The sequence below is a fragment of the Panonychus citri genome, unplaced genomic scaffold (genome assembly GCF_014898815.1).
Source record: "Panonychus citri isolate SS breed McGregor unplaced genomic scaffold, ASM1489881v1 Contig00136, whole genome shotgun sequence".
In the NCBI taxonomy this organism is placed as follows: Eukaryota; Metazoa; Arthropoda; class Arachnida; order Trombidiformes; family Tetranychidae; genus Panonychus; species Panonychus citri.
This window is the reverse complement of record NW_026515541.1, coordinates 1973974-1988129: the sequence shown is the minus strand read 5'-3', so window position 1 is coordinate 1988129 and position 14156 is coordinate 1973974. Positions and strand designations below refer to the sequence as shown.

Here is a 14156-nt window from a genome sequence, read left to right as displayed (position 1 = left end):
TTGATTGTAACTGTTGATCAAAAGTCTATTGTCAACAATTAAGATGAAAAACCTTCAATTGTAATCATTTTGGAAATCACCTTTTCAATTGATTCCACCTTCAATTCAACCTTGTTGATTGTTGATTAACTTTCATCAATGATATAATCTTACAACAATTTAGCCTCATTTAAATACATAGGGTTATGTTAATTGTTATAACAATTAACACAAAATTTGATTGATTATCCAGAAAAAAAAACAGATCAATCATATAATTTAAACATCTTACCCATTGATTGTAATAGTTAATTATTGTGATTAAAATTTCACAATAACGATCTGATTATTAAATAATCAATCAGTTAATTAATAAGTTGATTTTAATTTAATTAGGACTCATCAACCACTTAATTATTACTATCAATATAATTGTAAAGAGGACAATTAAAAGATAAGATAATTAATCAAGGTTTCAAGCAATTATCATAATGATAATTGTAATCAAAATATCAAATTAAACAAAAAAATCTGATTAATTGATTTAGTTATGATCACAACTAACAGTTTACTCATCTTCATGTTAATTAACAATTAAAGGTAGCAAAACAAATCAACAAAGTTACACCAAACAATTCAAGGTTTTGATTGTAAATATTATAAATATTGTAATCAAAAAACAGTAACAGTTAATTAAGCAAATAATTTAAGGGACAAAACATAAATAAATTGATTTAAACAGCAATTTACAAATAAACAATTTAATATCATCAACAACAACAATAAAAACAACAATTAGCTTAATAATAATCAATTAATCAAAATGTACCAAAATTATCAATCAACTAATCGTATAATCAAATTGTCATCAGATTATATGAACAATCAATAAGATTAGTAGATATTCAACTTTCTAAATCTAAATTGTGACAACAATTGAATAGATTAGTTACTAAATTAAGGAAAGACAAGGTTAATTTCCCGCCTTCGTCAATCCCACCACCCACTTTGCATCTTAATTGTTACAATTAACATCACCTTCATCGAATCTCCACCTTCTCTCTCTCTCTCTCTCTCTTCCTCCTCCTTCGTCGAATATTTTTTCTCCCTCTCTCAGAATTCATATGATTCGGAATAGGTAAGTTCGACGTGATGTATGTTCTATTCTCCCCCTTTTCTTCTCTCTCTTTCTTTTTCATCTCTTCCTCTGAGAAAACATGATTTTCATCTGTGTAAACGATTCGCCTCCACCTCGACACCACCACGAACATCATCACACTCACAGTTATCTCTGGACTCGAACAAGTTCCCACCTCTTTCGAGCGGAGAAAAAAAGTTCTAAGTGTCCCCTCCCATATTCACTTATTATTATCATTATGTTATCATCATCATCTTCATCTTTATCATCTTCATCTTTTTGTTAATTAACCAAATATCAACGCCTATGGTCATTGGTAAATCAAGATTGATTGTTAATTGTGCTCTGTGATATAAACACAATAAAAAAAAAATGATTGTTATGACTAATGGTGATTATCTGAACAATTTAACTCAACCACCACCATCACCAATCCTTCAGTTGATCATAAACAATTAAACCAACCACAATTATGATTAATAACATCAAGTTAAACTTAAAATAATCAACCAAATCCAAACCCTAATCATTATAATCCTAATCCTCGATTGAACAACAAATTATCAAAAGTTTTTTAAACAATAATTGATACGATTTTCTTAATATTATTATTATTATTGTGTCTTCGTAATCAGTGATCAGTGTGTTAATTGTGTTAATTGTTACAATGAGAACACCTAGTTGGAAGAAATGGTTAATTCTAATTGTTGGATTGATGGAGAATTTAATTTTCACCGGTTCGATTCTGGGTTGGTCAGCATTGAATTACATGCTAAAGGAAGAGGGTGTCTATGAATCTCTATGTGATTTACCTTTGAACTCCGATATTCATATTCCAATGATTCCGAGTATCTTGCAAAACTATTCAACAATTGAATATCTTCCCTTTGAAACTCACAATTTACAACAATTAGCAACAATTTAACCGAATCATTAACAACACCAACACCCAATATATCAACAATTTATTACTCTGATCAGGTAAGTTCAATATTGAAATGATTTAATTTTGCTCTTCAAATATTATATTCAATATGCTCAAGGTAAATACTCTTGATGATGTTAATTGTTGACAATTTACATAGTTGATTTTTTGTTTCTTATTGGATGAAGTTAATTGTTTTCCTTTCAAGCTAAATTTATTTCATTAGTAACATTGATTTTGAATGAAAGTTGATCAATTTCCGGTATTCACAATTTAAATGCTAATTGTTATTCTAGTTGTTTTGATTAGTTAATTGTTGACAATCTATTTAGCAAAATCCATGGTCAGGTTATCATTTCCAGGGAGATAATTTTGTTTCCGGGTGAAAATTTATTCTTCAAGTTAAATCTTGTTGATTGTTGACAATTAACTTTTAAATTATGAGAAAATTTCAATCAATCTAAATGGTAAACATTTCAACCTCTCTCTCTCTCTCTCTCTCTCTTAATGATTGTTATTTAATAATTGTAGTTGATTAAAGGGGAAAATTACAATCAATTGTAACAATTGATGATTAGAAATTGGAATAATTTAAATTGTTCAAATCTATTGAAATCAATTCCATGGTTTTTATTCAATCACAACAATCAATCAGGTAAAAGATTTACCTTCAAATGATCAAGGTTATTTACCACAAGGAATCTACAACAATTAAGGGTTAATTATCAACAGAATTGTCAAAATAACCACAGACAATTAAATTTACATTCATGATATAATGATTATGCCAACAATTAGTTAACAACATTGAACCAAAATCTCATTGACAAACATTATAATTTCTCATGAAAATTTAAATTCAATTTTTGTTTATATAATTAAGGAAACAATTAAATTTAATCATAACAAACAAAACAAGGCCTAATCTTAATTGTAGGAAGAGTTAAGGAAATAACCTCAGGTTGATTAGTGTAACAATTAACTATGACCGATACCTGAAAGTTTAATAATTAACTAACTATGATTCTGACAGTTGAAAGTTGTTAATTGTTGATTTGTTTTTCTGCTCTCACTTGATGTTGGGATTAATTGTATTGATTTGATTGTTGAAGGCAATCCCGGAACCATTAAGTGTATTTAATTTCAAGGTTAATTATCAAACTAATCAACGTTAAACTGTCTATTAAATTGTAGCTCAATTTTTAGCTCAACAATTAAATTTAATTCTGTTTTCGGTTGATCACCTTTAACTATTTTCAATAACTAATAACTAAAAGTAAATTGTTGTTCAATTAATAAACAATCAAGGTCTTGATTTAATTAATTGTCATCGGTAATTGATTATCTGGTTAACTAACTGATTGACTAAATTAACTGGACCAATTTTTTCAAAATTAGTTTAATTCAATTAACTTGATTATCGTTGATTTTTGGTCAAAGGATTTACACTTTTAATTGTTAGTTGAAAGTTTAATTTACTCACAATCAAGTTAATTGTTACATTTCTGTTCATGGTCAATGTTGAATTTTAATTTTAACTTTCTAAATTATTATCACTTTTGTTGATCAGTTTATTAGAAGTTAATTTTTTTTTCTTAAATCAGATAACAATTAGCTAATCACTAACCATTTCCGGCTCACAATTAGTTAAACATTACAAACTGATTGTTAATTGTTTAGACAATCAAGTTGATTAACAAATATGACACAGAAAAGTATAAAAAAAAACTCACGATTTTATCAAATCATCAAAACTCAATTAACTTAATTGTTCAAACACCAATTGGATTTGATTCAAAAAGAGTTACTATTAATAAATTAACTACAAATCAAACAATTAACACTTCGAATGATGAAAACAAACAATTAGTTGATTATCTTTGGTGAAAACAATAATTTGTCTCAATCATAAAATCGAGAGGTTAATAAAACTAAATCAGCTAATTAGTCAACAACCTTGATCACAACTCTCTTATAATTTACATATTGTTTTCATCTATGGTTTTTTATACCACTCATTGATTACCACTAATTAAATCAATTTTAATCATTACTAAATAGGAGCTGACAATTAACTCATCACGCTCATCACCATCATCACACTTAATCAAAACCTGTGGGACTCAGGATCGGGTATTAAATTTAGCTTTTACTGTTGGTACTTTTTTCAATGGTTTCACTGCATTTATATGGGGATTTTTGCTTGATAAATGGGGCCTCAGAAACGTCCGATTATTAATTAAGTAAGTAATTAATTCAAATCAGCATAATTTACTGTTATCAACAATTAACTGATTGCATTATGTTTGTTTAACTATTCACTTTTTAACTTTCACTCAAAGTTTGGTTTGTTTGTCAACTTTTCAACACAAATTTAGTATCAATTTTTTTTTGTCGTTGCTTTTAAGTTAATTATTATCATAATTAACTAATCATATTCATCTATCATTTTGATATCGACTGATTGATTTATTATTGTCACTTAATTGTTGTTGTTAACATCTCAATGAGATTATTTTGGAAATTATAATCAACAATTTGATTTGACAATTTTTATTGTTCCCTTTTTGGAATGAAAAAAAAGTTATATTGTTCAGGGAAAGTGTGACAATTTAATTGTAATTAAAGGGTAAGGTTGATATTGAATTTATAGATTGGAAATTTTTAGATTTAAACTACTACAGTTGGGGACAATTAAAGTTAATCATGATATTAAGAAGTTGATTTTGATCATAATCAAAGTTTTTCCATCGATGATATTGAAACGAAAGTGAAAGTATTAATAATAATAGAATCAAGGAAGCTTGTTAGCAATTAGCTTAATTGTCTTGATCAGCATCTAAATACAATTGATCAGAATGAGTTGATTACATTTTTGACCACTAATTGTTAAATTTAATCGTTAATTTCAGTGCATTTCTAACCCTTGGAAGTATTTCCCTTTGTTTCACTACGAGAGGTAAGTTGATCTTCATTTAATCATCGTAAGTCAACAATCTAGTTAATCATGACGATGTTTAGGTGACAATCAATGGCTGCGAATGGATAAAATCAACATGGAATAAAATTACAGAAATTTGAACAATCAAGAAGAAGAAAACAATTTGTTAACAATTAAAGAGCCTTTTTCTTGCCTTGTTGATTGTTGGATCATTTTTTTTTCCAATTGTTGCTGATTAAAGGCTTAATTTTTTTTCTTCATTCAACTGATCACATATTGTATTGTCCTGAATCGTTGATCCAGTTTGATACACATGAAAGATACAAAATTGTGACTCTGTTTGATTTATCTGACAGAACAATTAACTTAGATAACTTTTTCTTAATTGTTTGGTTCCTTTAATTGTGATGTAATATTTGTTATCGTTTGAAGCCAGTGAGAAATATGAACGAGTTATCATTAGAAAATCTTAAATTCTCACAGAAAAACCAAATCAATTTATCAGAATAATTTATTCTAACCACTAATTGTTTCGTTAATTGCTGAGAAAGACTAAGACCTTTGATCAATTTCCATATTCGTATCGTTGGTTGTACCACTTTTCACCACAAATTTCACTCTCATGATTTGATTGTTGACAATATTTCCAACTAATTAAGATGATAATATCAATGGAATCGATTAAATTGTTACAATTTGATAAATTCTATTCTAATATGATATTTTCGACTCAATTTTGTTCTTCGTAAAATCTACTTTTCTAATTCTTTTTCCTTCCATTATGTTTACTCTCTGGTTTGGGTTTTCTTTTTTTCTTTCCTTCTTTTTTCTCGATTCTGGTTAATTCTCAGCTCGTTCTTACCTGATATTTCCCTCCGTGATTCTCTTATGTCTCGGCGGTGTTCCCCTTCGAATTGCCAATATGCAAATTGCCAATCTATTCCCCAAACAGCGATCATCTGTAATCACCTTCTACAGCGGGGCTTTCAGCGCTTCGGCGTTTACCTTTGTCATACTTAAATTCATGTTCGACGCTGGACTTTCCTTTTATTGGACATGTTTCACTTTGGTACTATGTAGTTTGTCCATGTTACCGACAACCTTTTTCCTTTTACCATCGACCGTTATAAGCGAAGACGATCTGACCAGTTCAAAAGTGGCTCTTACCTTCACCGGTAATCGTAAATATTACGAGAAAAATATCGTCGGTCCAGTTACTTTGGAAAAGTTTCGATACATTAAAAGTCCACCAATGGGCCGAAAGGCTTCACCTTCCCTCACATCATCAACCTCATCCTTACCCACATGTTCCCTGGAGCCGATCACAGTTTCCTCATCAACGACCAAATTAACATCGATTGGCCTTCCGATCCCTCAAAGGTCAACATATGAAGCGGATAATTTAGCTTATGTTTCCCATGATGAGGACAGTCTTGGTAATTTATCTCACATTTCATCGACATCTACCGTTACCACAGGAGCGGCCACACCAACTTCGTCCGTTGAAAGGTCACCTTCGTCTTTAGCTCCTTCAATAATGACGACGAACAAAATTTCCCCACCAGTAATACCATTGAAAGTTTCACTTTTCTCATTGGCTTTTCTACTTCACCAATGGTGGTTTTCATGGTTAATCACCTACATGATCATGTATGTTGGATCAATGAATCTATGGTTAAACAGGGTTACTCATGACGCTGTGGTCGCCGGTAATTTTACCAAAATTTATGGCCTCATTCAGATATTATCTCTGGCATTGGCTCCGTTAGCCGGATTCTGGATGGACTATCAAGTTAACCAAGCTGATTTAGTTTCAGATCCATTGGAAAGAAAATTGAAACGAATCGATTCCGGCTTTTGGCCCATGATGTTTACAACTGCAACGCTAGCGGGAATCTTGGCCTGCCGATTCTTTGACACTCCGACCGCTATTTATTTGTCCATTGTTTTTATCACATTTTTAAGGTCTTTCCTTGTCGCCGTTGCTTCAGCCTTCTTAAGGATAAGGTAAAATTTAAATACAATTGTCCTTCATTGATTGATTTCCCTACTGTCAACAATTTAGAGACTCAATTAGAAATCAAGTCACAACAAATTAACCTCTTCCCGCTTTAATTATGATCTAATTCCAATTCAACTAAACAACTTACAGATTTTATATTTATATAAATAGCCAATTGATGTTACTATTTTTAGATCAGGTTAAAGGTTAATGTTTGGTAATCTTGGTGGTTTCTCTTTAATTGTGTGTGTCTCTCAATGTTGACAATCAATTTTAATTGTTGTTTAATTTGTCAATGAGGAAAGAGAAAACTAAGTGACCTTTTCTTTTCTCTTCTTATTTTTAACCAATTACCTTTTTCTTTCCCTGAAAGAGTCTGTTTGAATTCATTATTATCGAAAACACTATTAACCAGAATAATCAGAGCGAAAACAGGAGAATGGTAAAGATCGCGAGAGAGAAAGTGATAAATACTATTTGACATTGAAATTAATTCGCTTCTAATTGTAGTAAATTGTTATTCCAATTGCTCGGAAATTACAACAATCGACTCAGTATTACAATTATTATTCCAGGTAATCAAAAACTCCACAGGTTATTTGATCTACTTCAGTGCAATCGATTACCAATTAAATTGATTGTGTTCATTTTAAAACGATTACATAGATAATAATGATTTAAATTTGCACTCATACTGAGAAGAAATCACAATTTACTAATTGTTCTGATCGTTGAAAACACAATAAGAGACAATTGACTTTTATATCGACTTTTAATTTACTTGGAGAAACCAATTGATATTATTAATACAATTCTAATGGATTGATCTTTAATCACTTATATTAGGTTAATACAATTTTCTAATTTTCTAATCATGATGATACTTTTTTTTTGTCTCTCGTTAATTGTTAACAATTTAGATTTCCGGGTGATCATTTCGCTAGATTGTTGGGAATCATGTCCACTTGTGGAGCGGTAATTTCATTGTTACAATTTCCTCTGTTCATTTGGGAAGAGGGTTCACCTGAATGTGCCTTATGGGTAATTAACTAATTGTTACATTCGAGTGATTAAATTTTAATTGTAATCAAATTTTCTTTTAATTTTTTCACAGGTAAATTTATTTAATTGCGTCTGTACAGCTTTAGCTCTTTTAAATCCTCTTCATTTGGCCTCACGAAAATTACAAATACGATTATTGGAAAAGGAGGAGAAACAATTAATGATTGAATCTGCTAAATAAATTGTTAATTAACTTAATCAGTTAGAACTAAGAATCAATTAAATTGATAATTTCGCCATTTCATTTATTGTAATATTTTCTAACTTCATGTAAATTGGACTTCGTTAGTCAATCTAATTTGTTAATCATCTAATCATCTAATCATATATTATTTTAAAACCTTAATCCCAATGATTAACTAATTGTTAACTAACTAATTGTAGCCAATCACTTATTGTTAATATTTTAATTATTTTCTAAACTTGTAACCAAATCTAATTTGTCAATAAAAAGAACAACCAAATAAACTGATAGACTTTTTGACGAGTTCAATTTGATTTGATTGTCGAAGTGAAAAGATAATCGATCGGACAAAAAGTCGAACTTGAGTTTTCACTCACCCGCACGGGGATTCGAACCCCGGACCTTTGGATTAGAAGTCCAACACGCTATCCACTGCGCTATGCGGGCTCGAGTCAGGGAAAGACGGTTAAACAGTAAGTTCAACCAATGATCTCTTGCGAGCATGAGCAAAACTCTGGTTCGAGAAAAAAGTTCATTAGGCTTTGAGATGCTCTGGAGTCTCTCTCGCAAGTTCACGGTTATGATGTCACTTTAGTGTCTTAGGTAAGTTGGTAAGTGAGTGACATCCAATTGTAACTTTGGTCGGTCGACGATTGAAACCGAAATTGACTTGAAAGTTTCTATTTCGATGGTGAAACTATTGATTTTCATTAGAAATCAATCCAACAGAATCAGTCGGTTCTCTTATTTTAATACGCGACACACTTTTCGTTTTTGGCTTTTAATGAAATTATTAATAATGTGTTCGCAAATCGCAAATCGACCATAGTCGTTAATTTGTACGACACTTTTGGTTCAAATTAATGTAGTGTTATGATGAGATCCTCTCCCTATTCACAACTGATTTGCAATTTATTAATAGTAAATTGCAACAAAAGGAAAAGCTGAATTTCAGCTCAGGGATTCAATGGGATTTACATATTATGAATTAATATCTTATTGATAAAGTTTATTTCGTTTTTTAGTTTTGTTTTCAATCTAAAATAAAATTCAATCTCAACTCTCATGAAACAAACAATCGAGCAAATATATTTGCAATCAAAGGGTTAAAAGCATGAATGGGCAACTTTAAACAAGGCCCTTAACATTAATTGTATTCAGTAATATTAATTGTTCAAATCTCTTTGAAACTTTTTCCAAATTCATACAACTTTTTGGTAACTGGCTCCATCTCTTGAAACTGAGCAAAAGTGTTCGCTTAACACCCTGAAGACGAAAATGCACAAGGCTCTTGTCACGTATGATGAAAAATAAACTTGATACAAATTTGAAATCTCTCTTCTCTAATTTTATTTTCTCTTTTTCATGACGAACCTAATGAGTTAAACTTTTTTGGACCTGATCTTGGCCTTCGTCTCAACCTACGGATACCTATTTCATATTCAAATGTAAAAAATTCAAATGTGTCACTGTTCAAAAACCGAGCTGATGAATCCAAGACAACAAGACACTTACGATTGGAGGACTGGTACAATTGTATTTAACGAACGAAGAAAACATTGAAACAAACTAAAGATTTTGAAATGAAATTGTAAAAACAATAGAAGCAAAAATTGTACAAACTGGGCGTTTAGCTCAGTGCCCACAAGGGCCACCCGCTCGGGTGCTAAATGCCTAATGCATTACCTGCGACCTTAGGAGGATAGTAAATTAACATTTGAACGGTGAAATTGAAATTAGTTGATCAATTAGTACAAAACACAGTTAAGAGGAGAACGAGTTCTACAATTGATTTATGATGGTAAATTGTCACGGTTAAATTGCTAGTGTTATGCAACTGGTGGCTATTGGAAAGTTTTTCTCAATTTTAATCATTTTTTTTTCCTAATGATTTGTTTGGATGAATTTGATTGTTTTATTAGAATCACACTTTTAATTAATTTAATCCATTCAATGGCACATTAAAAGTATAATTGTGTTCAAGAGACAATTGTTGGGAATGATTAAGTTGATGGGAGATGATGATGAGGAAAATGTAAACAAAAAAAGTGTGATAACAATAAGAAAGTGAAAAATAAACAATCTGATGTATAAATAAAATTTACATGATTCAACAAGCAATTAGTTAATTGCCGCAATTGATTCTTAAGTTTGTTAAGCTTGTTGAATAATTATAAGAGCGAGAAAGTTGTTTTGTTTTAAACAAAAATAAAAAAACTGTTTCGATTTTGATCAATCTGATTGTGGTAGATTTAGTTGAGAGGGTGAAGTCCACCCACCGAATAGTTTTTCCACCTCGCAGGCCATCGTGATCGAAGTGTTATCTTTGAGCGGAGGGGTAATAATTTGAAAACCGATGGGCAGTCCGTCTTTGGTTAGACCTGTTGGACAGTGGGTGGAGGGGAATGAGATTACGTTGCTGAACATTGTATAGCCGGTGTCGAATCCATTGAACAGGGTTGTTTTGTGTTTGATAGCGGGAACGGGAATAGTGGGACAGATTAATACTCCATTGGAACCTAATGGATAAAGAGATGAAAAATGGTTAATAGGTTGAAGAAAATCAATCAATGGATGGACCAAAAATTTACCTAATAATTGAGTGAAATGATCTTTCATTTCATCGGCTTTTTCGAGGATTTTCTTATGTAATGCTGACCCTTTATTGGGCCCGATCGATTCAAACATTGATAATAAAATGACGGGAAGTGTATGATTGGACAGATAGAAAACAAATTTGATCAATTCCCAGAACGGGTTAATCCGACCTTGACGAATCGCTGCTTCCACGGCCATTGGATATGCGTCTCCTGACGATAGTTGGGTTGCCCACATGATCAAAGAAAAGGCCATTCTATCGTAATTGATTTTCTCTATTCGAGCATTAAAATTGCATCTAAAATGTTTCAAGGTCTATCGACGATCGTCATAGTAGTTCAAAAGAATCATAAAAAAAAGAACAATTAGTAAAAATAATTAGTGCTAATGTCGTTCCAACGATCAGAACATGATTCAATCGCTGTTCGATTAAATTGTCTAGAGTCGAATTGATCATAAAACTGAATTTAAATATCATTTATTTAGGAAAAACGAGTATTTTATATCATTGGAAATATTTATTCTTTAATTGCTTTAATGATTTTATCATTTTGACAAAATCTTACCCTCAGGCAATCAAACTATCATTAAAATTACAGAATCAATTACAATTTTTATTCAACTTAAAGACAATCAATCAAGTCAATGATTTGTGAATTAGCTGATTTTGCATTGATTTTAATTGACGATCAACTTTTGTTAAATTAACTTTTCCTTGCCAACAATCAACTTATTATTGGGCAGATATTTGAAGAAAACAATTAAAAGTATGAACTGTTAATTGTTATTAAATTTATGCTCGAGACGGAAAAGATCCATTAACTAATTGTATTTAAAATGGTTTTCTATGTATCAATAAATGAAGAAAACTGATTTTCTGTTCAATTATTTCCTTAATCATTTCATTGTTTTCCAGTCCAACAATTTAATAGGATGTTTTCTCTATGGTCACATTAAGGTAAATTTAAATTCTAATTCAAGGTCTTTGAAAGTTAAGGGCAAGTCTCTGATTTAAATGTGGAAAATTTGATTAGCAATCAAATACAAGGAATTAAACATATTATAATCAATTGTTGATTCGTTCAACTGTATAAATAACACTAATTGTAACTGATTTGGTTTCATATTGATCACAATATAACTTTTGATGTTTTTTTTGTTAATCAATTGTTTAAAGTTGAACGGTTTTTGGTGACAATTATTTTCAAATGTAATGATTATTAAGCTGAGTGGTTGAGTTTTATTTTTAGTTAATCATAACCTTAATTGTGAAAGGGAAAGAATGAGACTGATGCTGATTTGGGTACTGAAAGTGATCTGAGAGGTTCATTCAGGTTGGTAATTGTTGGAAACTTGTTTAGTGAGTGAATTTAAACACTAATTTAGGAGGTTAACTAAAAATAAATTGTAAACAATAATTACCTTTTGAATGGCTTGTTTAACTTCAGGAATGGTTGGATTAGCCAGAGGATTTCCAATGTCATCAAAGTAGTAGATGGTTAGATTGTCAAGTGAGGCTGATTCATTGAGTCCCAGAGGATCAGTGCCATTTGATTGGGATAACGTTTTCAACAATAGCCTGAGGTCACAGGCATAGCGACATATTGGTCCAAAGGATAAGTGATCAGCCCAAGCTTTACATGGTGGTGGATACATGCCTGTGACAGGAACCACTCCGGGTGAGGTTGCATGGCCGAAAACACCACAATAAAAGGAGGGTATTCGTATTGATCCACCGACATCCGATCCAACACCCATCAAAGAACCACAAGCAGAGATTAGAGCACCTTCACCTCCAGAGCTTCCACCAGGAATTCTGGCAAGATCATAGGGATTGTTGGTTCTCCCATAGACAAAATTATGAGAATCATACCATAAAACTAATTCCGGTGTATTGGTTATACAAATTAAAATGGCTCCAGCTTCACGGGCTATTCCAATCGCTTCAGCGTCTTTCTCGGCCAAAGTTCCAGCTCTTGGTACCGAACCAGTGTCCATAATCATTCCCTTAACACCAAGTGAATTTTTTGTTGTCAAGGGTAAACCAAGAAGAGTTTTCCTTCTAATGGAATCAGGTGAATCAGCGGGTAGGCCATTTTTTATCTCTCTTTCAATGGTTATATCAATTTCTCGAGCTTCCTTCAAGGCAGCGTCAAAACGAGATTGGACTACAGCGTTTAGAAAAGGTTGAACCTGATTGATCCGGGAAATGTAGGCTCGAACCAATTTCTCGCTTTTCAGTGAGCCTGATTTAATCATGGAGACCAATGTGGATCCAGGGAGAAGGAGAAGAGGGTCAGTTATGGGTGGAAGAGCATTTTTAGATGACCAGATGAAAAGGCCAACCAATGAAGAGAGAGAACGTAAAAAGAATCGGATTATTGTGAACAAAATATTCTTGAATGTGGACATTTTCACTGTTGGTGAAGAAGAGCTAAAAGGATCCATAAGGTGAGAATAGATCAGAGAAACAGGTTAATAAATAATCAAGGATAATTAGAAAGAAAAAACAAACAAAAAATTAACAATTAAACGGCTCTACAATGATTGAGATTAATACTCAACAATATGAGACAATTTATGTTTTGGTTAGAAAGTGAAGAAACTTTTTCTCTTTAAAGATCGAACCACAACCGATCCATCGAATCAATCGATCTTTTTACGCGCTACTTCGAATCGATTTATTTAATTGGAACTCTAATCGATTTTTATTCTTTGAGTTTAGTCTGAATGGGGAACAACAGATGACGCTAGTTATCCGAATTCTTAATTAAATTGCTAATCAGCAATTTAATTGTTTCTCCAATTTTTTCCCTTTAACTATTGGAAAAATTTACTAATTTGATTAATTTCTTTAGATTCTAATCTATTGGTTGATTTTTTCTCCAACCATTTTTCTATTTTTATTGATATTAGATTGAGAAGTTAATCAATTTGAATTGTTGTTTACTTTCATTTGATTAGCTTAATTAGCTTAATTTTCAATGTCGATTGTAATTAAATTGATGATCTTGATTGTATGAAATGATGTTAATAACCAATTAGAATCAATTGTTACAATCAATGGATAAATTGGTGAAATGGAAAAAGTTTAAAATAATATAACACAAAGAGAGATTTAAATTTAGTTTAATTTTCTCGTGATTCGCAATTTAATTGTAAGCTAATTGTTCACCGGATGATAATTAGTGAAAACAAAATGGTTAATAATTTAAATACTTTCCCTTAGCAATCAAGTTAACCAATTTAAAGATTAAAAGAAAAACAAATTACATTTCCAAATTGTGAGTTAACAAAAAAAAATGAAACTCGTTTAATAAAAACATA

The 14156-nt window shown here is 31.2% G+C and overlaps 2 protein-coding genes and 1 non-coding gene across 3 annotated transcripts; 1 reads left to right on the top strand and 2 right to left on the bottom strand.

Moving 5' to 3' along the window:
• Positions 1 to 752: 752 nt before the first annotated feature.
• On the top strand, positions 753 to 8510 carry LOC128392419 (large neutral amino acids transporter small subunit 4-like). The gene is given in 7 exon segments (XM_053352445.1): positions 753 to 2039; positions 2042 to 2098; positions 4104 to 4285; positions 4955 to 5001; positions 5835 to 6990; positions 7906 to 8026; positions 8100 to 8510. Coding segments are annotated over 7 exon segments (1947 nt in total). The 5' UTR covers positions 753 to 1784; the 3' UTR covers positions 8229 to 8510.
• A 95-nt stretch (positions 8511 to 8605) lies between these two features.
• Trnar-ucu (transfer RNA arginine (anticodon UCU)) lies at positions 8606 to 8678 on the bottom strand. Its single transcript has one exon. It is a non-coding gene; the product is annotated as a tRNA-Arg (tRNA).
• Positions 8679 to 10122: 1444 nt separating this feature from the next.
• Positions 10123 to 13419, bottom strand: LOC128392383 (fatty-acid amide hydrolase 2-B-like). Its single transcript, XM_053352401.1, has 3 exons — positions 12252 to 13419; positions 10823 to 11144; positions 10123 to 10750 (listed from the first exon to the last, which is right to left on the bottom strand). The coding sequence occupies exons 1-3, from the start codon at positions 13275 to 13277 to the stop codon at positions 10464 to 10466; spliced, it is 1635 nt and encodes a 544-aa protein (XP_053208376.1). The 5' UTR covers positions 13278 to 13419; the 3' UTR covers positions 10123 to 10463.
• Positions 13420 to 14156: the final 737 nt, after the last annotated feature.